The following is a 26,878-nucleotide window of genomic DNA, read 5'->3' on the forward strand; positions in this document are numbered from 1 at the left end:
ATCAAATGGTTTGTCTCAACCCCCAATGGGGCTGCAGAGCTTTTATCACTTTGATAGTAAATGGAATATACATTTTCATTGGTTCCCAAAGACAAATCATTTCAGTGGTCTAAGCTAGCTATACAGTTGTTCATTAGTTGTTTATTATTTTGATTGACATTTTAGCACACGTGGGATCCTAATAATGACTCAACTATGGCACAACTATAGTCTATTATTTTTGTCTCAATGAATCAATCTTATCTTTTAATTTGTTGCAAACATGACTTCAGAGTGACTGGGAAACTTGGGGGTTCTAACTAGCCATCAGCTAGCCAGTTTTGTATGGATGTACTGTTATCCTTGAATAGTAACTTCTTCTTTGGAGCACTGATTTCTCAAGCAATCAGCATTTCTGTAAACATAGGCCTACTGCAGAAATAGACCAATATGGCAGTAACTTAGGACATATGGGCATTGGGAACATTTCTGAAAACTCCTTTTTTTTAAACCACGTCTCCTCTAAGTCTGTTGCAAACATGACTTCAGAGCGACTGGGAAACATGACTTCAGAGCGACTGGGGGTTCTAACTAGCCATCAGCTAGCCAGTTTTGTCTGGATGTACTGTTATCCTTGAATAGTAACTTCTTCTCTGGAGCACTGATTTCTCAAACAATCATCATTTTCTGAAAACATAGACCTACTGCAGAAATAGGCCAATATGGCAGTAAATCAGGACATATGGGCATTGGGAACATCTCTGAAAATTTTCTTTTTTAAAGCCACGTACCCTCTATTTGTTTCTTGCATATACCGGAGGAAAGGAGCTAGAGGACTCTTCAATTGATTCCAGTTCATTTAACATGTTCAAAGTTAAAGCAAAGACTTTAGATTATGTAATGTTTACCTGCACTGGCCAACAGCAACTGTAGGGAAGAGTTGCATCAGATTTCGCCATTGCTACGTGTGGCAGCAAGACCAGCTTCAAGTTGCCTGCATTGCTTGAGTGTTCTGCCATTCCAAGGAACAAGAGCTAAATAGTTACCAAGTCTATAGCCAAGAGTCATTCTCTCTTAAAGAAACTTGAAAAGGAGATCCCTGAACTAGACTTAGAGGCAGACATTATTCTCCTCCTTGGTTCTGACTGCCCTGAGTCATTTCAAGTCCTGGAATAAGTAAAAGGTCCTCCCAGAGCACCCATTGCACAAAAACTTCCCCGAGGGTGGACTGTAATCAGGCAAGTCTGCATTAATAAAATGTGCCCTCCAGCTATTTTCAATCTAGTGGGCAATGGCAAACTCTCCAATTCACGCCCTACACAAATGCAAAGTTGTTTAAGTCACATAAAAGTATGATAATAAGGTATTATCACAGACAGCTCTTCAATTTTCAAAGCCATTTGTAGAGATGAAGACCTAAGCTTTTCCAGAGATGAGCAAAAGTTTCTGGACATTTTAAACAAAGAAACAGTTCAGTCAGAAGAGGGAAACTGGATAGCTCCCCTTCCCTTTAAAGATGTTAGGCCGGTTCTACCTAACAATAGAGTAGTGGCTGAAAAAAGACTTTTGGCTCTCAAGAGAAGAATGGTACACGATTCCAATCTAAAAGGCCAGATCATTAAGTTTATGGAAGATTTGTTTGTTTGTAATTATGCTGAGCCAGCCCCTCGGTGTAATGAGGACGCAGAGCAATGGTTTCTGCCATTTCATAAAGTCACTCGCCCCCAAAAGCCTGACAAGGTGAGAATAGTCTTTGATTCAAGTGAAAAGATGCAGGATGCTTCGTTGCATGATGTCCTACTAAAAGGTCCTGATCTTCTCAACAGCCTTTTGAGTGTTATTTTTAGGTTTAGAGAATACAAAATTGCAGTTACTGCAGACATTCAAAAATGTTTTATGTCTTTCTTGTAAAGCTTGACCATCATTGCTATTTGAAGTTTCTTTTGTTTAAAGACACAGAATCTCTAAATCTAGTGGCAGAGTTTTGTATGGGAGCGCATGCATTTGGCAACACCCCCTCACCAGCAGTAGCCAACTACTACTTAAAGAGAACTGCAGAAAAGTTCAGACATCAATATAGTCAAGAGGTCTACAAAGCAGTTAATTCAAATTTCTTTTAATACCATTCAAGAAGCCAGTCAAACTGGTAAAGACATACAAGATATGTTAAAGCTTGCCAACATAAAGTTGCAGAAAGTTATGTCCAACTGCATAGAAGTCTTAAGTGCATTTCCTTCAGAAGACTTGTTAGAAATGGACTTAAAAGTACATGTGGTGGACCTGTAAGGAAGCAAAAAGCAAAAAGGTTTTGGGAGAAAATATATGCAGCAACTCAACACATTCTCAAGACTAAATTCCCCATGAAGGCATAACTGATTCGGACCTACCCTTAGATCGCAATGATGATATTTTGCTTACCTATTTGCCACAATTCAAGAGAGATATTGACAAGCTGGAATGTGTCCAAAGGAGGGCGACTAAAATGATCAAGGGTCTGGAGAACAAGCCCTATGAGGAGCGGCTTAAGGAGCTGGGCATGTTTAGCCTGAAGAAGAGAAGGCTGAGAGGAGATATGATAGCCATGTATAAATATGTGAGAGGAAGCCACAGGGAGGAGGGAGCAAGCTTGTTTTCTGCTTCCTTGGAGACTAGGACGCGGAACAATGGCTTCAAACTACAAGAGAGGAGATTCAATCTGAACACGAGGAAGAACTTCCTAACTGTGAGAGCCGTTCAGCAGTGGAACTCTCTGCCCCAGAGTGTGGTGGAGGCTCCTTCTTTGGAAGCTTTTAAACAGAGGCTGGATGGCCATCTGTCAGGGGTGATTTGAATGCAATATTCCTGCTTCTTGGCAGGGGGTTGGACTGGATGGCCCATGAGGTCTCTTCCAACTCTTTGATTCTATGATTCTATGATTCTACTGCTACCAGAATTTGCTACATGAGATATTGGAAGCAAAAAGAGACACCAGATATAGAAGAATGGTTTCAGAAAGTGAGAGAGATCAAAGACATGGATAAGCTAACTTTTCTGTTAAAGAAAAACTCGGGGAATCCGATTAAATATACAGACTGGTCCAAGATAGAGGAATATGAACAAATGAGATATATTAAAAGATATTCGTGTGTAATGGAGATACAAGAAGAGCTGACTTACTACATTGAAGTGCTATGAAACTGTACCTTCAATAGAAAATATTTAGGAAAAGAAAAAGACAAAGCCACAAAGGACTAGATGGAAGTCAACAGACTTTTTTATAGTCGTTTTTTTTCTCTCTCGTATTTTTGCTGTTTGTTTCCTACTTTCCTATTACATTATTGCTCTCACACTTTACATGTACAAGGAAAAATATCCCTCTACTTCTCTCCCCCCACTTTTTTCCCTTTTCTTTTGACCCCCTAATCCTTGATCTTCCCTTTCTACCCTTAATAAAATAGATGTTTTTAAAAAGGACTTGCAAACCCAAAGCAGCTTGGAAATTCTCTGGAATGTCAAAATTGACCAACTTTTCTTGTGAGCGTCTAAATTTGACACACAAAACTCCAAAAGAAAGGTTTTGTTATCAATAAATAGCATAAATGACCCCTTGGGCATTGCAGCTCCAGTGCTCATTGTGGCTAAAGACATCTTCAGAAAGATAACACTACAAGTAAAAGCTTGGGATCAAGTATTACCCCCACCTTTAGAGGCTGCTTGGAAAGCTTGGATGTCACAAGCAAAGGACATTGAGAAACTTAAGAGTATCCAGGCAATATGTTCCTGCAGATATTGCTTCCTGAGGTCCATCTGCCCAGAAGTTGTTACATACCAGCTGGCTGTCAGGTCCCAAGTGCCTTGCAGACCCAGACTTTCTCAAGGACACCAAATCGTTGACGTTCCCAGAGCTACCTCAAACTTTGCCAGGGGTTATTAGTTGCAAAGTTGAAGTGACACTCAATCCTAAAGTTAATGAGTCCTACCCGGATTCTTCATAGTTTGAATACTTTTCTAAGTGGTTGTTCCTATGAAGAACCATTGCCAGACTTAATAGTTTTATTGAAAATTTAGAAACGTATTTACATTTCATTGTATAAAAGTAATTTGTTTAGGAAAGAAGATTAAAGCAGTTTTTAGCCATCGCTTGGCACCAGAGGCAAAATAGACTTTCAACCACCCCAGAGAGATGTCTTCACCCAACAAGTGCTCCCTTTGTAATGTATTGTTTTAAGTCACCTCAGGATAGTCCCGGGTGGAGTTAACCCATCATTCCTCTTGTTTCAGTAAACTTATTTTGGTATTTTTTCACCTTGCCTCAAAGGGCCTCTGTCTGCTAAGTGCCTTAATCTCAACAGAAAATATCAGATAGTCCCTGACAGGCCCGTAGTGAGGATTTCGATTTGGGGGGGGGGGTGTGTTTCGGGGGGGGGGGCTCGGGGGGGCTGAGTTTCGGGGGGGGGCTGAGTCTGAGTGAAAGAGGGTCTACCCTAGCAAACCTTTTGTATCATTACCCCAATACCCCCATGCATATGAGATATATTGAGTATGGTGATCAGATCATGATATGAATAAACATAACAGTTTAAATAATGCACCAGTAAGGCCTTTTCGCGAACCACCATGAGAATTTTGGGAGGGGGGGCTGAAGCCCCTCAAGCACCACCCCTTGCTACATGCCTGGTCCCCGAGTAAAGCCAGACAATATAGTTTCCTCAAAGGCTCAGACGTGCCATCATAGACATTGAATTGTTGCCTATCTGTAAGGCTACTCTGAGCCCCCTTCAGGGTGAGAAGGGCAGGGTATAAATATGGTAAAGAATTTTTTTTAAAAACGTACCTGTCCAATTTATATGTAAATTCAGCTTAAGAACAAACCCACAGAATATATCTCGTTTGTAACCCAGGTTCTGCCTGTACTTGTGTATATTTATATTAACACTACTAAGAGCTTAAAGGAGGAACTAAGTCTCCTATGATACTTCATGCCCAAAGCCTGAACATGGTATCGGTTGACCAAATCCTGGGTTGTGAGCATGAATTAACTTGTCTTGAAAATCCCATCACTTGTGGGGAAATTGCCAGTTTCTGTACCCCTAAAGAGCAGTTCATTTTGAGGACTTCAATATGTTTTTTTGTATTTTAAGTTTTTATTATAAGTTTAAATAAGAAAAAAAGAGGAAATCACATCAAAAGTGTGGGAACAAATAAGAAAGTGGGAATCAAAGAGACGGAAGCAACATGAGAAAGGGGGGGGGGGAGAGAAGAAGACAAATAAAAGAGGGGGGAAAGGCCTTGGTTAGACTTTCTTCTATTCTTCAGTCACTGACACTGAGAATTTTAAAACAGGTTAATGTCTATTAATTTGGAAGAGAAAAAAAAATTACTTCTCTGTGTTCCATCTGCTGTCTTGTGAGTGTCGTAATTCAAATTATTAAGTTGATCTTCAACTGCTTAAAATAGTTCTTTACCAGGCCCCAGTTCGTTTGCTTTTTCGTACGACCTTGATTTGTAGAGATCCAGTAAGTTAGTTGGTCCATATTAATTACTTCTAAGATTTTCTTACGCCAGTCCTCTCTTTTTGGTATTTCTTTCTGCCTCCAAATTTTTACGCGAACTATTCTGGCTGCAATCACTAAATAATTAAATAGAATCTCTTTCTCTTCTGCTACTTCTAACATTCCCAGCAAAAAGTGATTCTGGTTTCTTTTCGACCTTTATATTTAGTATTTTCTGTATCTCTAAGTGAATATCAGTCCAAAACTTTTTTACTTTGGGACAGATCCACCATACATGGAAAAAAAGTTCCTGTTTGTTGTCCAACACTTATCTGAGGTATTATTGTAAAATTTCGAAATTTTGTGTACCACCTATAAATCATTTTCAGCCAATTTTCCCTTAGTTCATAGACATTTGTATATTTGATCTTTTGATCAAATTGATTTCTCTAATTTTATTGGTCCAACATTTGTTGCCCATTTAATCAAGCACTCCTTTATTTGTTCTGTCTCCGTCGTCCACTCCAATAAATTTTTTTTGTAGATTTTGGTAATCAATTTGTTTTCTGATTTCATTATGTCCCAAAAGGAGTTGTCCTCTACAAAGTCGCATGCATTGTCCACTTCAAAGAGTTCTTTAATTTGTCTCTCTTGGAACCATTAGAAAATTTTAAAGGCCTGTTTTATTTCTACCTCCTCATTTTCAACAGTCTTCCCTTTTTCTGTCTTTAAGGTTGGCCGTATCTGCCAACCTAATTTTTTTCTTTGGAAGGCTTCCAGGGGTGACAGCCAGCGTAGTGTTTTCATATAGAATTTAGCTTTATATTTCTCCCCAACTTTTATTAAATCTGCTCTTAAATAGTAGTTTGTGAAATTCTTTTCGATTTTTAAAAATCATACCAAATATAGGACTTCAAGATGTTGACGGCTGTATTGTAGTTGCCTTGGTCCTTTCTGCTTGTCCTTTCTTTATAATTATGTTCTGGACTCATTATTACCATAGTAGGGTGAAGCAAGATGGCGCCGAGGACGGCTGTGTAGTTAAACTCCCCGGTCTGTTTTTACGTTTTATCTAATATTTTAAATATATGTTTTATTGCATACTAGCATTTTATCAGCATTTTATCAGCTATTATTTCAAACTATTTTAAACTATATCTGTGGAAGCCGGGGAGGAAGAGAGACTAATTAAGTTGCTGATAATCCTTCAGACAAAACAAGGAGAGACGTGAGGCACAGCTAAAATGCCTAAAAGGAAGAAAAGACTTGCCTCACCAACTGCCCAGGGCTCGCAAAACGACAAGAAGGATTGTAAAAGAAGAAAAAGATCTCCAAAACCAGTGAGTGAATCCATTTTACTAAAACAAAGTTACTTAGAGGACTTGCACATCAAGCACGGCCCTCAAGGACACCCGAAGAGACAGCTATCCCTTTAACCAACAGATTTGAGCCCTTGAGGGATGAGGAGCTGACACCACTCCCTGATCAAGTAAGTCGGAATGTGGGGGTTGAGGAAGAGGCAATATTGAAAGCTCCAAAATACATAGAGGACAGGATTGATTTATCATTGTTTTCTGAGCAATGTCTTCTAATGGCAAAGACGCTTGAACTCCTGAGCTCCAAAGCAATAGAGATCCTGGATTTACTTACAAAGCAATCAGAGAAGCAATCACAGATACTAGAGGCCCTATGCAGTACTAGGAAGCAGCAACTCTGCAGCAGAGACTGCAGGAGGGAAAGCCAAAAATGGGGAAAACCCTTATCAGGCTATGGACACAAACAAACGGGCCCAGAAGGAACAAGGCAACAGTTTAATGATACAAAACTTTGTACTTGTATTAGATATTTACCCTTTTAATGGAGCACTGCCCATCTGGAGTTCCGTACACAAAGCTAACAACCATATCAGAGAGATTTTGAAATGCAGGAATACATCTCTAACAGCAATCAAGCCTCTGATGGGTACTTGGGAATTCACAAGGGTGTCACTCCATTTCAAACACTCCTATATTCCTAGATTATTATTGAGGAAGAAGGCATTCCTAAGCACCTTGGGAATTTTCCCTGTACGCTATTACAAGGACGTTTGTTTTAGACCACTGTTTTCAAGGAAACAAACCGGAATAAAACAGCTAAATCCAATATTAAGCTGCAAGGGCGTAAATCAGGAGGACGCACCAAACCAAGACAGCACTACTTTTCACAGCCAGGTCCAAGATGGTCAGATAAGCAAAAATGGGGAAATGAGTGCAACACCAAACTCATTTTGCAATAGAATGAACACTAATAACACAGACATGACTACAGACATTATGCTGGCGAAAACAAAAGCAACGATTAAAGTTAGTGGGAATACAAGGAGGACAAAAGCTATGATAAATACCAGCAATGGACAGCACCCGCAGCAACCCAGAGAAGAGAGACCTTTAACAACTGTGTTTTCACTGGAGATACTGATGACATTGTACCAGCCCCAGATATAAACTGACTGTCAGAATCTTCAATACCAATACAACCAGGTCAACCAGAACATTTAGATACAGTAAGACCTATTCAGATTGTAACCTGGAATGTAGCTGGCTGGAAAGAGACTGTTGATTGTGAACTATGTCATACAGAACAGTCTGCCTGTGGGGAAAATATACAAATGGTTTCTTGGAATGTAGCTGGATGGAAGGAAGCGGTGCATAGTGAATTAGTAGGTTTCCTTTCCAAATTTGATATTACCATAGTATTTTATCAAGGTTACTAACCAGTTGTAACATTATTTGTAGTATGACCTTTTTCGTTACATATGCTAAGCCATTATTTATATAGTACTAGCTTGGGGGCCCGGCGATGCTCGGGTTACTTGAGAAGGGCATTGTTTGGTAATAACTCTGGATTCAGGTTGAACTACAACTCCCATACGGGTGGGTCATCCCCCCCCCCCCTCAAAAAAAAAACCAACAACAACATCTCCAGTATGTTATCTTGGCCTGGGTTATTTGAAAAAGGCACTGTTTTGGGATGTTAGGTTATATAAGTTTCATAATTTTTAGCTCTATTTCTTAACAAAGAGCCAGTCTTTCCTGTTGTTTTTATGAATGCACCCCTTAGAAAATGTATAAGGATGTGGGTGAACTGCAATTCCAAAAATCATGGGCCAATCACACCAAACCCCACCAGTATCAGAGGTCATCCACCCCAAAACCTGCCTGTATGCACAGTTGGCCATGTTGGGTCTGTGTGCCAAGTTTGGTCCAGATCTGACATTGGCTGGGTTCAGGGCTCTCTGGATAAGGGTGAACTACAACTCCCGGATCCAAGGCCATTCAACCCCAAACCCTACCTGTATGCAGTTGGCCAAGTTTGGTGCAGATCCATCAGTAGCTGGGTTCAGTGCTTTCTGGATACAGGTGAACTACAGCTCCTAATATCCGGGTCCATTCTTCAAATCCCTGCAGTATGTTCAGTTGGTCATGGGCCTTCTCTGTGCCAAGTTTTGTCCCAGTGGATGCAGGTGAACTATAACTCCCATGAATGTCAATTTTCCCCAAACTTCTCCAGTATGTTCTCTTGGCCATGGGGAGTCTGTGTGCCAAGTATGGTCCCGGTTTGTCATTCATGGGGGTCACAGTCGGCTGTTGGAGGTGAATCAGGTGAAGGTACTGCATATCCCATCCTCTGTGCTCTATCCTTCCCCAAACTGTATATTGGGTCATGGGGATCTGTGGTCCAGGTCTGTCATTCATGGGGGTTGCAGTGGTCTCTGGAACTGAGTGACGGTACTGCAAATTCCATCATGTATGACAAGTGTGGTCCTGATCCATCAATGGTTGGATTCACAGTGCTCTCTGGATGAAGATGAAGTACAATTCTTCTAAATCATGGTGGATTCTTTCCAAACCTCTTGTTCAGTTGCTGATCAATTCCTCCTTGCTGTGTGCCATAGGAATGGTTAGGAAAGGGTTGTGAGAGGCAGTGGGCAGGGTCATGCAAATTTGGAGATAGTAAGGAACCCTGGGATGTCCATTCTGGAGAAAAAAACAGAACATCTAGAATGAAGTGGTATCCGAATGAAAGCATTCCTTGGGTGATTGGTGTCTGGAGAGGATATTGTCAGGGGTTGGGCTGCATGTTCACGGCACTCACTATAGCCTGCAATATCAGTGTAGGGAGAGCCTTTGGAGGCTTCTCAGGAACTATAAGGTAAGTGGATACCTCCACCACATACACACATTTTTACTTTTATTATGTGTATAGATTAGTATAATCTGTAATCATTGATATCCCAGTTTTTAACATATCTTTAATCTTTTTTTATTCAAAAGCCTCTGAGCTAGCACATCAACCTGGAAGAAATGTAATACAGGACAATTTAATGAAGCCTGAAAATGAATTACGAAGGAAATGTAAGTTCAACTGAAAGAAGAAGAGAAAGAAGAGGAGGAGGAGGAGGAGGAGGAGGAGGAGGAGGAGGAGGAGGAGGAGGAGGAGGAAGAAGAAGTGATTGGATTTCCATCTCGAAATGGTTTTGCTGTGCGAGAGGTTCTGGATGTGGCAATTGCTGGTTTGGGGAATCATTAGCTGTCATAAAATGCCTCCCAGACTTGGAGGATCACAGTTGTGTGCCCATTTCTTTTTCCTGGCATCTTGGGAACGTGTGATAGTGTCACAAAGTTGCAGATGGAACAGAGGGGACTGGAAAAGTAACCTTGTGTCCTTCCATTGGCTGGGCAGTTAAACAGAGCACACCCAACTGAAGGATATAGTATATGCAGTATCTTAAACAGGATGATATTTTAGGAAGAACATAAGAACTGGGGATTGCATTGAAGGACTGTCAATCCAGCATCCTGTTGTGCACGGTGAATAACAAGATACTCTATGAAACCCGCACGAGCAACTGAAAGTCTTGGCTGTCTCTTCACAATCCTTTTGTTTTTCCAGGAGTGAACATGCGCTCTGAGTGCGAATCTTTTGATTTTACATCATGTCCTGGGGAGGAAGAGAGCAGGATTGAAAGTGCTTTTGAGAAAGCAATGCTGGCCAGACTGAGGATGATGCCTGCTCTCTCCAGCAAAATAATACCAGCGATTAAACTGAAGCAACGTGTTCCTGCTGTCTGTTCACAATCCTTTTGCTTTTCCAGGAGTGAGCAAGCGCTCTGAGAGCGAATCCTTTGATTTGGCTTCTTGCCAGGAAGAGGAAGAGGAGAAAAAGAGAGGGACAGAAAGCACTTTTGAGAAAGCAATGCTGGCCAGACCGAAAATTATGCCTGCTCTCTCCAGCAAAATAATACCAGCGAATAAACTGAAGCGGCGTGTTCCTGTGAGTATGGATGCAGTTCAGTTTATGAACAAGAAAGTATAAGAAATCATGTCAAATAAAAATGTATTCAAGGATAGTTATGTTACTCATGCAGCCAAATGCAATACATCAAGATGGTACCTTTATTAGGTTAGCCAGAAGATGCAAAAGACATGACGTTAGCTTTCAAAGTTGACTGTCTGCTTATCTAGTAACAAACTCAGACCTGCATCTTGCTTCAGATGTTTGTTTCAGTTGGTATTTCAGGAAGGTTTGTGCAGGCAGAATTCCCATTTCTTCTTGGGATCGGGGTCTCTGTCTCTGAGAGAAAACATTGAAGATAAAAGTTCTGGCAGAAACTTCCTTCAAACTCACTTTGACATTCTAGAATTTAATTCTGGAGTCAAATGTTTCATGGACTTTTTTAAAAGGTTATAGTTTAAATACAATTTCTGCTGTATTTCCTTTGGCTTTCCAAAACATTTCTAAATATGATGTGTACTTGTGTATAAATCAACCTCATGTATAAATTGAGGACAGGTTTTGGGACCAAAATATGACTCACGGATAATAATAATAATAATAATAATAATAATCCTTATTATATTTGTTTATACCTCACTTTTTCCCTCCACAAGGAGACTCAAAGCAGCTTACATTAAAGGCATTTCAATACAATTTAAAATCTATAAGATGTTGGGAACCTAAAAGAGGAATTCACCCCTGTTCTTCTCTCTTTGGTGGTCCAACTTCTGGCCTTCTGGAATGCCTGATCAAGAAAAGTGTTGCATTTCATTGACCTATATATCAGTTGACCCAGCTTTCCTGATCAAAAATTCTTTGGTCCATTTTAACTTTTACACAAATAATTTGTAATTTTAAAATGGATCAGAAGCAAATTCCTCTATCTGCAATGCCTTCTATTAATAATTAGATGTATATTTGATTGCGACATATTTGAAGAAGTTTTAAAAGGTGTCAATTTTTGACTGAGTCATCAAAATGCGGATGCTGAATTTGGTTGTATTTTCCTTACATGCACTTTTAACAAATACAATTGGATTCCTGCCATTGCATTTCTAAGGCTGATGAAATTCAGCCACCGTGAATGAAGTGGTGAAGGGGCACCGTTACCCTTTTCATCCCAAATGTAAGTTTTCATTCAGAGGCAGCATGAAGGCAAGTGTACTTTTTGACACCAGAGAGGCCAAAGTATTATTCATTCTAAAGACATGCATGCTTTTATTTACACCCGTAAAGTGATTTCTTCTCATGTATTTTCTTGTCTTCCTATTATTCTCTTTTATGCCATGTCCAAATCATCTTTGCACTCAGTCACTATCCTACATTAATGAAATGAAGTCGCCAATTTGCCCATTATTTCATTATATAGGCAGAGAAGCCTTTACTGAATTAAAAGAAAGCGCGCCACTGGATGCAACCTGTTCTAATGACGTACTTTGTAGGTATATTAAATAATTTCCTTCAGCCGAGCATACAGTCTAAAGGCAGTTTCTCCCTCTCTTATCCAGGAATCCCTGAAAAACAGCTTTGGTAAAGTACCAGTTGCTCTTGCTAAGCGATACAAGACCTTTTTTTGCAAATGGATGTTGCAATTGCAGTAAGTTCCCCATTTGTTCCTGTAATCATATTTGTGGCCCCCCGGCTGTGGAACACTCTCCCGGCACACATTAGACAGGCGCCCTCCCTCATGTCCTTTCGAAAAAGCCTTAAGACCTGGCTGTTCGAGAGGGCATTTAATTAAGTGCTAAGCAACAAACAATACGGTAATGAGAACTGGAATGGTACAAGGAAGATGAGACTGGCTATGATTCCACTAAGAGACGAAGCGGATTTTTGTGTAGTCTGTAATTGTTGTATAGTTATATGTTGTTGATACTGGCCTTTTGTAATTGTCTTTTATGTGTACTGTACACCGCCATGAGTCGCCCGTATGGGCTGAGAATGGCGGTTAATAAGTGCATCAAATAAATAAATAAATAAATAAATAAATAAATAAATAAATATTTGTACAACTACAGTCGTTTTATCACAACACTTACAATTCAATCATTGTTTCATAGACAGACCTTAGAAACTGTTCTCATTGTAATCCCCAATTGGAACAACTCTTTTACAATTAGATTTAGAGCGTTTATATACAAATTTTGTGTAATATATTGACCCCACACTTAGGAGATCTTGAAAATTGATGACTTTACACCTCTTGAATAGATTAGGAATGTTTATATGGAAATATATAAGCTTTGTGTAATGTTACGGGGACAACAACAATCGTCATAGCAATGCAGACCAAACTTTGTTCATACATTACTAACTTACAGGCTACGGTATATTGAATTTTTAGATTACTTAGATAATAATTAGATTTAGATAAAGATTTAAAAGAAACTATCTGACCAGAATAACCAAGATGAACTTGGAAAGAGGAAAGCTGGAAAAGAAGAAAGAACAATATGAGAGAATACAAGAAGATAAAAGAAGACAACCATCAGATCTGAAACTGATATCACTTTTCTCTTTGCTACAAAGGATATACCAAACTTGTAATACTTTAAGTAATGAAAATGAGTGTAATGGAATGACAAATTAGATGAAATAATCTAATTTTCTCTAGTTTTCACACACACACCCCTGTGAAATATTACATATTGGTAAAGATTTAATTTACTAACAAGAACTCCCAAACCCCTTTCTCCCCCTTTTCTTTCTTACCCAATTTTTACACCTCTCCCCCTAATATATGTGTGGAAAAATGGAAATGCCATATGTATATGTGGATAGATAGATAGATAGATAGATAGATAGATAGATAGATAATTCATCCATCTAGCAGTGGATGAATGATTAGAAAATGTAATGTCTACCCATGGCCACTGGAGTGTACCAAATCTCTACTGGAAATGAGAGCTGGATAAAAGATAGGCAGAATAGGATGGTTTTCTTACCTTATCCCAAATAGCTACCCTACCCTTCCATTTCTAAATACTTATAATACAGTAAGAGAATGATGTAAGATGGAGCTCATCCCACAATGAAAAGGGATTTCCTTCCTAAGTGTCTGGAACTGGCGGGCGGGGGGCAGAAGAGACGGACATAGATCGTCTTCTGAGCTCAGAAATCACATTGGATGGGATCTTTCAAATTTGCCCTTGTTGAATCACTTCCATGACTTGGAGTAAGGGTGTTCCTATTGACGTATTTCCCAAAATCTCTGTAGATCTTAGAAAACTATTTCTTGATTTAAGGCATTGGTGTGCTGGCTGATATTCGAACAGAGGATGGGACTTGGTACTTTCATTATTGGCTACTACTTCCCACCGTATGTCCGGTGGGGCAATACTTGCAAAACAGTATAATTTCTCCTGTGGTGTAGGGTGCAGACATCCTGTGATAATGTGGCATGTCTCATTAAGAGCCACAACCACTGTTTTAGCATGGTGAGATGTTTCCACACGGAGTAGCAAAGTGCAAGGGCAGCAATTGAAGTTAGTCAAGAAGCAAAGGGGACGATGGGAGGAGGAAGAGAGAAACTGGGCTATTTTAAAAGCAGAGGAAAAAGTGGGGGTTACAAGAGGATGATTTGAGACAGTCTCTACCAACTCAGGGCAGCTGGAGGGTATGGAAAGGGGAGCAGAATAAAACCTCGAGGTTCTTTTGAACATACAAAGCAGGATCTTCTTTTTCAGGGTCTTCAAGAGAATCCGGAGAAGGTGCCAATGATCTCCTGTAGCAAGAAGCGCCTGGGAAAAGAGTGGCGTGGCAGACAGCCTCCCTTGCTGCAGTAAGTGCACCTTGGGGTGAACTTGCCCATTCAAACCTTCAGCAAGGTTTGCTTTTCTGTCAATGGTAGCTGGTGGGATGGTAGGTGGTGGCTCCTCTGTCACTTGGGAGGGGGAGCCCACTCTGGGTTTAATCCCAACTTTAAAAGATGCACCAAATCCATTTGGCCTTTTCAATAATGTATTTATTTATCTTATATACTTAAAAAAATCTTTACAATAACTGTTGGTTTTCTATAAATCAAAAAACTAATAAATAAACCTTTCCATGTATTTTTCCTGGAACTGCCAGATGGGCACAAGGACTGTGCTGATCATGTGGTCTGTTGCCTCTAGTTAGAAACTTGGTGGATGAAAAGCATTTATTCACACACACACACCTCCCCCTTCTGGTGGCACAAAATGTGAGCTTCACAACATACAAGGAGCCACAACCACCTGTTGTAGGGATGTGAGAATCCAAATGCTTTTCTCCCAAGAAACAATCACTAGCAGGAGTGAGATTTAGACTCCTGAGAGGAACATTGTGAAGAAGCACACAAAAACTGTGGGATAGTGAAGTCTTGCTAACCCACCCCATTAGACCTGCCTCTGAGCATATTTGCCATCTTTATAGCAGTGTGGGTAGGTGGTTGAGAGGATTGGATATCCCCAGCAGGAATAAAAGTAAAGATAAAGGCCTCATGTAACCAACATGACTGGGTGGAGTGCTGTTACCTTCCCGCTGAGGCGGTACCAATTGATCTACTCACATTTGCATGTCTTTCAAACTGCTAGGTTGGCAGAAACTAGGGCTAACAGTGAGAGCTCACCTTCTGGTCAGCAAATTCAGTAGCTCAGTGCTTTAACCCGCTGCGCCACCGGGGACTCCCCAGCAAAAACAATGCCAAGTATTTTGTGGTGGCTTAGCCTTGAATGAGCAACCAAGACTCATTGGCTTAGCAAAAGATCTGTCCTTGGTTCAGAGGGCAACTGTCTCCATTGGTTTGATAGTATCGCTCAAGAAAGCTGCTTGAGTTTGTAGCTGTTGGGAACTGTCACGTTAGGCATTTGAAACCCTAAAACGCCAGAGATGCAGGAATTAAAAAAACACATTCTTACATTGTAGAATCCGTGAACATGTGCCTCTTTCAGGAGTAATTTCCATGAACAGTGACTAACCAATCTTTTTTTTTTCTTAGCCCCCACTTGGACCATACCCAAAAGTTGGCCCAGGATGGGGCTGCTTCTCCTGGCACTGCTCTTAATTTTTTGGATCTGCTTACGTGAGTCCAATAGTTTGTACCCAGGCTCAAAGGCTGCTGTGGTGGCCCACAAGGGTGGTAATTTGAAAAATAAGTCCAAATATTCCCCCCATCATTTAAGGAAGAAGTTACCTTACCATTTAGGTAAGGGACATCAATTTAACACACCACTGCAGAAATGCAGATAGCTTTTTAAGTCATTCATAGTCCCTAACACAGTTCCTCCTTCCCTGTAGGATTCATGCCTGGACCCAAGATCCAAAAGACTGTCCATCTGAGGTAAAGAGATTCCCCAACTGACAGTAAGAGGACAAAGCCTTACGCCGCCCCACCGTTTCCCCTGCTGTCCCTCAGCTTCTCGATCTCCATATGATGTAATCTTTAATATTCCCCATGATGTCCCGATTACTTTTTATGAGTGATATTTTGTTTTGGTTGCATAGGCATTCACTTCTGCCAGCCCTCCTTTGCTAAGCCCAGGAGGAATCCTCCCCTCAGTTATGAACAGGCCTAAGGGTGATACGTTGACTATTTGGACTGTTTGTGTCATTTCTATCTAGAGAAGAGTATGAAGTTGTACCGCAAAATCCAGACAGGGAAATGGATGCTTCCCATCTTCAAGCGCCTGAGATCGACATTTCTACAAATGCTGTTGAACATATTAAGAAAAATGTAAAGGAAGAAATGGTAAGGGCATAAAATTGATGATGTGCCTTACTTTCTCTCTCTCTCTTTCCAATGCAAATGCATCAGGAAGGGATATTTTAGCGTCCACAGTAATATGTTTCTGTAGAAATTACACAGCATTGACTCTATAATATTGAGAGTCTGTGGTTATGCGTAAACGTCTATGGAAACCACAATAATGCCTTGGAATGCATCTCATTTGGTATCAGCCATTGGTTGAGGCTCTGGGTTTGAGCCTGCCACTTTTGGACTTTCGCTTGCTGAGGTGTTCCAGCGAGTGTCTCTGTAGATCTTAGAAAACTATTTCTAGATTTAAGTAATTGACGTGCTGGGTGATATCCAAACAAGGGATGAGCTGGAGATGTCACTGCTTTGGTCCTTTCACTATTGGCTGCTACTTCCCGGCAGATGTCAGGTGGTACAATACCGGCTAAGCAGTGTAATTTCCCCAGTGGTGTAGGGCGCAGACACCCCGTGATAATGCGGCATGTCTCATTAAGAGCCACATCCACTGTTTTAGCGTGATGATATGTGTTCCACACTGGGCATGCATACCCAGCAGCAGAGTAGCATAGGGTAAGAGCAGATGTCTTCACTGTGTCTGGTTGTGATCCCCAGGTTGTGCCAGTTGGCTTTCGTATGATATTGTTTCTAGCACCCACTTTTTGCTTGATATTCAGGAAGTGCTTCTTCTAGGTCAGGGCACGGTCCAGAGTGACTCCCAGGTATTTGGGTGCACTGCAATGCTCCAGTGGGATTCCTTCCCAGGTAATCCTCAGAGCTCGGGATGCTTGTCTGTTCTTAAGGTGAAAAGCACATGTCTGTGTTTTAGATGGATTAGGGATTACATTGGTGTTCCTCATCAATCAGGAACCATAAACAATCAGGGATCACAAAATGGAAACTTGGGAATGTATGTGACTTACCTTTTGCACCCCTTTTGTTGTGGCTCCATTTACTCCACCTGGGGCATGGGAGGAGATAATGGAAGTGAAACTGCATTGTGAAACTGTATTATCTAGTTGGGGCTTTGGACATGCTCTTTAAGGCTCAGGTGGAAACCTACTCCATGTCTGTACAGGGCTGTGATGGCTGGTTAGAGTCTACATAGTAATAATAGTAATAGTAATAATAATACCCCACTTCTATCTCCCCGAAGGGACTTGGGGCGGCTTACATGGGGTGAAGCCTGATCAATACAATTAAAATGTAACACATTAAAATGCATAACAACAGTATAAAACAAATAAAACAACAACATTACAACAATACATAAAAACAGGCATCAAAACCAACAACCAATAATAAGATTCAATTTCTCATCATGAGTGGGTGGACTGGTACCACAACAATGTAAATGATGGGGCTAGTGAGTAAAGTGCATACGTCATATGGTAGCAATAAGGATAAGAGCTATGTCAAATAGGTCATTATAGCTTTGGATAGAAAACAATAGTAAAGTGTGAGGGCAAGATTTTGAACCTAACTGGGGCCAGCTTTCTAGGGAATTGTCAACCAATGAGCAACCAAGACTCATTGGCTTAGCAAAAGATCTGTCCTTGGTTCAGAGGGCAACTGTCTCCATTGGTTTGATAGTATCGCTCAAGAAAGCTGCTTAAGTTTGTAGCTGTTGGGAACTGTCACGTTAGGCCTTTGAAACCCTAAAACGCCAGAGATGCAGGAATTAAAAAAAAACACATTCTTACATTGTAGAATCTGTGAACATCTGCCATCTGTGAACATCCATGAACAGTGACTAACCAATCTTTTTTTTTTCTTAGCCCCCACTTGGACCACACCTGCAAGGCACCAAAGGAAGTCTCTCTGGATGGGGCTGCTTCTCCTGGCACTGCTCTTCATTTTTGGGATCTCCTTAAGTGATTTCCATAGTTTGTACCCAGGCCCTAAGGCTGTTGTGGCCCACAAGGGTGATAATTTGAAAAATATGTTAAAATATCCCACCCCCCTTCCATCATTTAAGGAAGAAGTGGAGGAGTCTTGCCCTTCCTCCCCCTTCCTAGATGGCATGTGGGGTATTTACAATAGTTTTCATTATAGTAATATGAGGGTTGAGAGTCTAGTGTGCACAACCCAAAGAGGTCTCATTTGGCCCTCTGTTAAATGCCACGTGGATCCTTACATGGCAATAATTTAGTAACTTTAGTAACTTCAGTTGTCATTAACATGTGACATAGTATTTATACTCATGTATAAGTCAAGGGCAGGTTTGGGGCCAGAATTATGGGCCTTGGTGTGATCTGTGGGGAAGTCGAAGGTTATTCTGCCGAGAGGGGAAAGCACCAATGCCACCCTTGAGTGTCAGCCAATCCTGGCTGCCGTTTCCATTTTCCTATCCGACATTTAAAAAGGCCAGAAGTGGTACATTGGTGGAGTGCATTGGCATTGGGTATTTCTATTTATGGGTTTCAAAATAGCTTAGATAAATTGTCACTCCCTTTTTGTAGATGTTAGCAAATTATCTGGCAAATTATCTTGTTAACATGCCAGGCCTTCAGTCTGTTTAGGATTCTTAGTTTTTAGAAGTTCTTAGTAAGAAACTCACTGAGCAATGTTATCAGGGTGTTTCACTCCTCGCCATCTTCCTCTCCTATTTCTTTTTATGTTCTCCTTATTTTTTTGCCATTCTAGTCAGAGAAATTGATTTTTCCTTTCCCCCCTTTTTTTGATAGGAGTTAAAGTCATGTATTCACATTGAGTCAGACTTTTGGCCACGTGAATTCCACAGCTTGGAAAGGGTGTTTTTTTGGGGTTTTTTTGAAATCTCAAAAGTAAAATTTGCCATTTTAATACACCATTGTATAAATGGGGCTCATTAGAGGGACAGTTAACCCACTGCAGGTTTGACATGAGCTCTACGAGGTGATGCTTCAAGGGCTCACTGTATATTGGTTTTTGTGTAATTCATAGCCACTAACACAGTTCCTCTTTCCTTGCAGGATTCATGCCTGAACCCACAATCCCGTTATGGATCACACATCCCTCTTTCCAAGGCCTCTGGTAAATGGATTGATTCCATTCGTACCCATGCTGACCATAACACTTCTAAAGCTCTGCTGTTTTTATGCACTGGCAAATCTCTATTTTCTTGACAGATCAGAGTTTGCTGGTTATTCAGTCTAACAACTGAAACCATTGCCTAGCCTAATTATATTTGGTCGTATACTACCAGAGGAGATTCTACTCTAAAGGTTTTTGGCTCTTCTCTGAAAGGTTATGTTCCCTAATATAGAATTCATACAGTTTGACACCTCTTCAATTGCCATGGTTTGGTGCTATGGAACCCTGGGATGTGTAGTTTTGTGAGGCCCTGGCATGTTTTGACAGAGAAGGCTGAAGACCTTGTTAAACTAGAACTCCTAGCATTTCCTAGCACTGAGCCATGGCAGCGAAGGTGATGTCAAACTGCATTAATTCTGCAATCTAAATGCACCCTAAGACTTTCCGAGCCACCTGAACCCAGTGGGTAGCCTCAACTCATGTGAGTTCATGGAATCAATGGCAGAATGGTGAAACAGTCCTTGAGAATGTCCCGCTGGTTTAATGGGCCTACTCAAATTGGGACAAGTGGCTACCTTTGGGTCTATATATGCAATATCTTTAGCCCACAGTCAAAGCTTTCAACCAGTACTCCTGACAGCTCTTTCCTCAGCAAGGGAAAAGTCATGTTTTATACCACTTCCATGTCTTCCTCTCAGTATGTCTGGAGTCACATATACATCTTGTACAGTTGATAAGCAGTAACTTAGACTTTCTGTTTCTCTCTCTCTTTTTCTTTTCTGGCATCAAGTTCGGAAGAATCTTGATATCTTCAGATGAAATTGTCAAGTGATTGGAACCATCCAAACTTTAAGTGTTTCTATGAGATTTATGTATATTGTTAACTTGCTTTGTTTTGTTCTGTTATTTTTTCTATATTAAAATTTTATTCTGTAATAAAAACAACATTTCAGATGATCAACTTGCATGATTACATTGACTCTTCCCAGATCTCTATTCCCCTGCCCCATCATACACCTAACTTTATACAAATGCAGTTCTGGCTTCACTCCCATTAGTTAAATTGCTTTCATCCTCTGTATTGTCTTTCCTGTGTATTGTTAATGGTTTATTCTTTCCTGGCATCATTGCTCTCTCTTTGTGATCAGTTTCCATCCTGTTCCTACCTATCACTCTTAGCTGATTATTAATCACTAGCTGTCCCCTGTCATGCATTGCTGTGACCCAGTCTGGTGATCTGGAAAATAGAGTAATGAGAAAGTGTTGGTTTCTAATATATGTAATTTCTTTATGCTTGTGGGTAAACAGTATTTCTTGCTGTTTCTTTGTCAGAGTTGGTGTGGCGATTGTCTGGTTTGCCCACTCTGGAACATGCAACATATAATTGTCCTTTTTTAGGGGTCCCTTTCAAATTTATGATACTATATCTCTCTGTGTGTGTGAACCATATCTATCTATCTATATCTATGGCTGGATGGCTCTTTGTCAGGAGGGCTTTGATTATATTTTCTTGCCCTGATGAAGGGAATTGGAATGGGTGGCCTTAAGTATTTTCTGTTGGTCCTGGGGGTTCTGTATGGGAAGTTGGCCCCAATTCTGTAATTGGTGGGGTTCAGAATGCTCTTTGATTGTAGGTGAGCAATAAATCCCAGTAACTACAACTCTCAAAAGTCAAGGTCTATTTCCCCCAAACTCCATCTCTGTTCATATTTGGGCATATGGAATATTCATGCCAAGTTTGGTCCAGATCCATCATTGTCTTGAGTCCACAGTGCTCTCTGGGTGCACCTTCTAGTGTTTTCTGTTGGTCATGGGAGTCCTTTGTGCCACGTTTGGTTCAATTCCATAATCAGTGGAGTTCAGAATGCTCTTTGATTTAGTTTAACTATAAATCCCAGCAACTGCAACTCCAAAATGGCAAAACGATTTTTTTTGAGTGATGGTCACTTATTGGGTTAGTAGGTGTTTTGTGGCCTAATTTGGTGTCAATTCGCCCTATGGTTTTTGAGTTATGTTAATCCCACAAACGAACATTACATTTCTATTTATATAAGAAGATGGATGAGTAGAGTTCTGTCACCCTCTCCCAAACTATTTCTGACTTATTGTGATCCTAAGGGAAATCCCTCAAGATGTTTCTGTAGCTGTGAGGATGTGACTTGCCCAGTGACAGAAAATATGAAATAGATAGATATAAGGTGGGGAATAGCTGCTTTGAAAACAGTCCATCTGAGTGGGATCTGGGGGTCTTACTAGACTGCAAGCTGACCATGAGTAATCCTCTCCATAATGGACAACTATTGGCCAGTATTCAATTTTCCCTTTTTGAGGGGTTTCTGAATGGAATGAAATATCTAGATCAATTTCAACCTGTTTTCAGGCCTGGTTATGGTACAGAGACAGCACTGGTTGCTTTGATGGATGACCTACTTAGAGAACTGGACAGGGGACGTGTGTCCGTCGGTTCTCCTAGACCTCTCTGAGGCTTTTGATACCATCAACCATGGTATCCTTCTGAGCTGTTTTGCTGGGATAGGACTTGGAGGCAGTTTTGCAGTGGCTCCATTCCTTCCTGGAGCGACAAACCCAGAAATGGGTGGTGCGGGACCCCTGTTCGAACCCTTGGCCATTGTCCTATGGGGTCCTCCGGGTTATCTTGTGTGCCCCATGCTGTTTAACATATACATGAAACTGCTGAGAGAGGTCATCCGGAGTGCGGATGACCTCTATACACAGAAGACACACAATTTTACTCCTCCTTTCCTCCTAAAGTCAAGATATCCTGATCCTAAACCAGTGCCTGTCTTCAGTAATGGACTGGATGAGGGCAAGCAAATTGAAACTTAATCCAGACAAGACAGGATATAGAACAAGGGTCCTCAAACTAAGGCCCGGGGGCCGGATATGGCCCTCGAAGGTAATTTACTCAGCCCTCTCTGAGTCAACCTAAGTCTGAAACTACTTGAAAGCACACAATATCAACAACAATCCTATCTCATCAGCCAAAAGCAGGTCCACACTTCCCATTGAAATACTAATAGGTTTATATTTGTTAAAATTGTTCTTCATTTTAATTATTGTATTGTGTATAAGTGTGTTTTGCACTATGAATAAGATATGTGCAGTGTGCATAAGAATTCATTCATGTTTTTTTTTTCAAATTATAATCCGGCCCTCCAACAGTTTGAGGGACTGTGACCTGGCCCTCTGTTTAAAAAGTTTGAAGACCCCTGATCTAGAATATGTCTAAAGAAGAGCAGCTAAAAGGACCAAAGGTTTGGAAATCAAGCCCTATGAGGAAATTAATACATGACAACAACAACAACAACAACAGAGGGATGCAGCAACTAAAAGAGCCAATGCAATTCTCAGCTGCATCAATAGAAGGGCAGTGCCAAGGCTGAGGGAAGCCATGTTGTTGTTTATTCGTTCAATCGCTTCCGACTCTTTGTGATCTCATGGGTCAGCCCACGCCAGAGCTCCCTGTCGGCCGGCACCACCCCCAGCTCCTTCAAAGTCAAGCCAGTCACTTCAAGGATACCACCCATCCATCTTGCCCTTGGTCGGCCCTTCTTCCTTTTTCCTTCCATTTTCCCCAGCATCATTGTTTTCTCTAAGCTTTCCTGTCTTCTCATGATGTAGCCAAAGTACTTCCTTTTTGCCGCTAATATCCTTCCCTCCATAGTCCCACTATTCCGTTTTGGTCAGACCTCAACTTTATAATTGTGACTAGTTTTGGGAACCACAATTCAAGAAGGGTATTGAGAAGCTTGGACATGTCCAGCGATGGGCAACCAAAAGAATCGAAGGTTCGGAAATCAAGTCGTGTGAGGAAATGTTGAGGAAAATTGTATCGAGAAAACAACATGATAGTCATATTTACATATCTGAAAGAATGTCACATTTGAGAGGGGACAAGGCTGTTTTCTGCTACTCTGGAGACTGGGAGGGCGGTTCCAGAAAGGCAAAAGATCTGAGGGGAATTTGGATTTTAAATCCCACTTCCTCTTGGGATGGAGGCCACACAGTGGGCCTAAACCCTGAGGGGTTGTCCAGATACTCAGCCCTGCTTATCTGAGATAAGCAGGAGTGGGCATCATGGGCACCCCTTCCCTTGCCCCCATTTCCCCCTGCATTTATGGGGAGAAGACTCCATTCTGGCAAGGCCTGAAGCCTTTCACACTTGTTCCTTTCTCCCTTGGAAGAGCAGAGAGAAGGCTTTGAGTAGGGCAGTGGGGAGAGAGGCAAAGGCTTCAGGCCTACTTCTGGTGAAGGCTCCCCTAAGTTGAAGGGGGGAAATGGAGCCAGGGAGGGCGTCCAGACAGGGGGGAGGAAGGAAAACACGTGTTTTTGGAAGTGCAGGGCCACACACACACACACAAAGATACATCGAAGATACATTCCTTTTGGGCAGAAATGGGATAAAAGGGGATCTTTTTATTCTGAGGTTTCCCTCCTTTGTAGCGATTCGTCCCGTGTTTTCAGGGGGGAAAACATGGCCACCATTTTGAACTCCTGGGATAGTGTGAATGGGCCCTAGGATGCAGAGCCAAGGATTCAAATGACTCCACTGAAACATTAGAAAGGACTTTCTGATTCTAAGAGCTGTTTGACAATGGGATATGCTGACTCAGAGGGTGGCGGAGTCTCCTTCTCTTGAGGTTTTGAAGCAGAGGCTATTTTGAAGCAGAGGCCATCTGTTGGGAGTGCTTTGATTGAGTGTTCCTGCATGGTAGCGGGCTGGATTGGATGGCACTTGTGGTCCCTTCCGACTCTTGGATTCTACAGAATCACAAGAATGTCATTTGGTGAGGGGTTACTCAAACTCTGCTACTCTCAAGATTTCCAGGGCTAAAGATCAAAGGAATCCAGGAGATCATTCTGCAGCTGCCTTTAGGTAGTTCCCAAAGGCAAAGCAGCCAGGCTTTGAAGCTGCAAGGCCATTCAATGCTAATCAATATGATCAACAGCAACATTCACATTTGTCTCAAGCAGGCAAGAGTTCTTTCTCCCACCCAGGACCTTCCACAGATCTATATACCTGACTTGCCTAGTTTCCAACAGACCTCACAACCTCTGAGAATGCCTGCCATAGATGTGGGTGAAACATCAGGAGTGAATGCTTCTGGAACATGGCCATACAGCCCAGAAAACTCACAGCAACCCAGTGATTCTGGCCATGAAAGTCTCCGACAACACAGTTCCTAAAAACTTTAGGGCTCCAGCCAACTTTCTGACTTCTTCCCTTCCTTTTGCATTCCTTTCATGGATTGCAAATCTGATTCCTTCAGAGCTCTGGAGTAGAATTAGGGAAGCTGCAGCCCGAAGATATGGGTGCACATGTGTTCAATCTGCACCTTCCCTAATTCTGATCCAGAAAAGGCAATGAATGACAACCCTGTGTGTGGGGCCTCTGGATGACCCCTTGACAGATTGGTTTCACTGGGGGTAGGCGAAGGCTCAGCTGAAATGGACCACATGGTGCTAGATCTTTTGGCTACATATGGGAGATTTGGCTCCTCCATGACTAAGATTCATTTGGTACAAACTACTACAATTATGTTGGTTTCTGGAAGATAATCTGCTTGACGTTTTAGGCCAGGGGTCTTCAAACTTTTTAAACAGAGGGCCAGGTCACAGTCCATCAAACTGTTAAAGGGCCGGATTATAATTTGAAAAAAAATCATGAATGAATTTCTATGCACACTGCACATATCTTATTTGTAGTGCAAAAAACACTTAAAACAATACAATAATTAAAATGAAGAACAATTTTAACAAATATAAACTTATTAGTATTTCAATGGGGAGTGTGGGCCTGCTTTTGGCTGATGAGATAGGGTTGTTGTTGTCGTGTGCTTTCAAGTTGTTTCAGACTTAGGTTGACCCTGAGTGAGGGCCGGGTAAATGACCTTGGAGGGCCGCATCTGGCCCCCGGGCCTTAGTTTGAGGACCCCTGTTTTAGGCAATCACGAAAGCCAGGCAAGCATTTTATAGGTCCCTTTTGCTACTTTTTTATGATATCACATGACAATTAAAGTCTCAAACCCATTCTGATGTGGTTATTGGTTCCCTGTTGGCCTGCAGGTCTCATGTCTGGATAAAGGTGGTTCCTCTGGTAGAGCTGAGGGACATACAGAAGTTGCAATTCCATCATTTGAGGCCCTCACCACCACCACCACTATCATGGTCTTACAGTAAAGTACCCCAAAATTATCAGAATGAAGTTCACAAATCATGGTTTCTCATCCATAAAGCGGTTAGTAATAAGTTGCCTAGAGCCACTACTATCTCTAGTGACAATAGGCGTACAGCTGTTATTTCAAGACATAACACCCTGAAAGTTTCTAGACCTCTACATAGGTGTGTAGTCTACCTATAGTACTGCCATGTTAGAATTCAGCCTCAGTTTACAGGTTTTGATCCATGCTGCTGTTTCAATAGATCTAAATTACATCCATGTTCCATATTTTCAACTTCTTTTTTTTTTGTACTGCTGCTTTTATAACAGAGATATTTTTTTACCAACTGTTTTTTTTTTTTTAGTTTTGCATTTGCAAACAACCTCCCCACTCCAACCCCCCAGTTCTATTTTTTTCCAACCAATTCCATTTTCTAGCAGTGGTCCAGTCCTCAGCCTATCAGATAATTAATAGCTTCCTATATTTGTCCACAGCCGTCCCATTATCAAGACCAGATTGCAATTTACCATTTTGTGATGTTGGTGACATGAAGTAATAGATCTGGGTGTCATACTGATGGCCGCACTCCACATCCTTGAATGATCTCTGCCAATTGCTGCAGGTAGATGCAGAGTCCTATGGGACACTCAACATTTTGCAGCTGAGTAATAAGTACTCTCTTGTGACGGGGATTGAGGGAAACCTCTCAATATGTCCCAAAATGGCTTGTCTGCATGCTCATGACAAGCAGCAACATGTAATCTTTTTCTCATAATGAACTCAAAATGCAATTATGTATCTCCTGTAACACAGAAGCCCAAGACTTCAATCTGTGGCAAGTAGTATATATACACATACATAAACTAAGAACAAGCCTTGGGATTAAAATTATGGATTTTGATATAGCCTGTAGACACGTCGAGGGTCATTCAGCAAAGAGGATAAAGTGGCAGCACTGCTTTAAGGTGCCAGCCACCCTTGGCAGCCATCACCATTCAAAAAGGTCAGTAGTAGTGCCATGGTGAACAGTAAATAGGGTCAAACTTTTTTTAAAGATTTTTCCAAGATGGACTATGTTTTCATCACTTTGCTTAGAGTTAGTTCATTTTTGGTAAGAGTTAAGATTCAGCACTTATATTGAAGTCAACCCAGGCTTTTTTGGAATAACTGCTTGGCTAAAATTTCTAGACATATATACATAC

At 41.2% G+C, this 26,878-nt stretch overlaps 1 protein-coding gene across 1 annotated transcript in view; it reads right to left on the reverse strand.

Moving 5' to 3' along the window:
• Positions 1–10,871: 10,871 nt before the first annotated feature.
• Positions 10,872–26,878, reverse strand: part of TYW5 (tRNA-yW synthesizing protein 5) — a 34,026-nt gene continuing 18,019 nt past the window's right edge. Inside the window, exon 8 of the mRNA XM_060781848.2 lies at positions 10,872–11,063. Within this exon, the coding sequence (XP_060637831.2) occupies positions 10,981–11,063 (83 nt within the window). The 3' untranslated portion in view covers positions 10,872–10,980. The remainder of the gene's footprint in view (positions 11,064–26,878) is intronic.

This window comes from Anolis sagrei, chromosome 1 (genome assembly GCF_037176765.1).
Source record: "Anolis sagrei isolate rAnoSag1 chromosome 1, rAnoSag1.mat, whole genome shotgun sequence".
NCBI lineage: Eukaryota > Metazoa > Chordata > Lepidosauria > Squamata > Dactyloidae > Anolis > Anolis sagrei.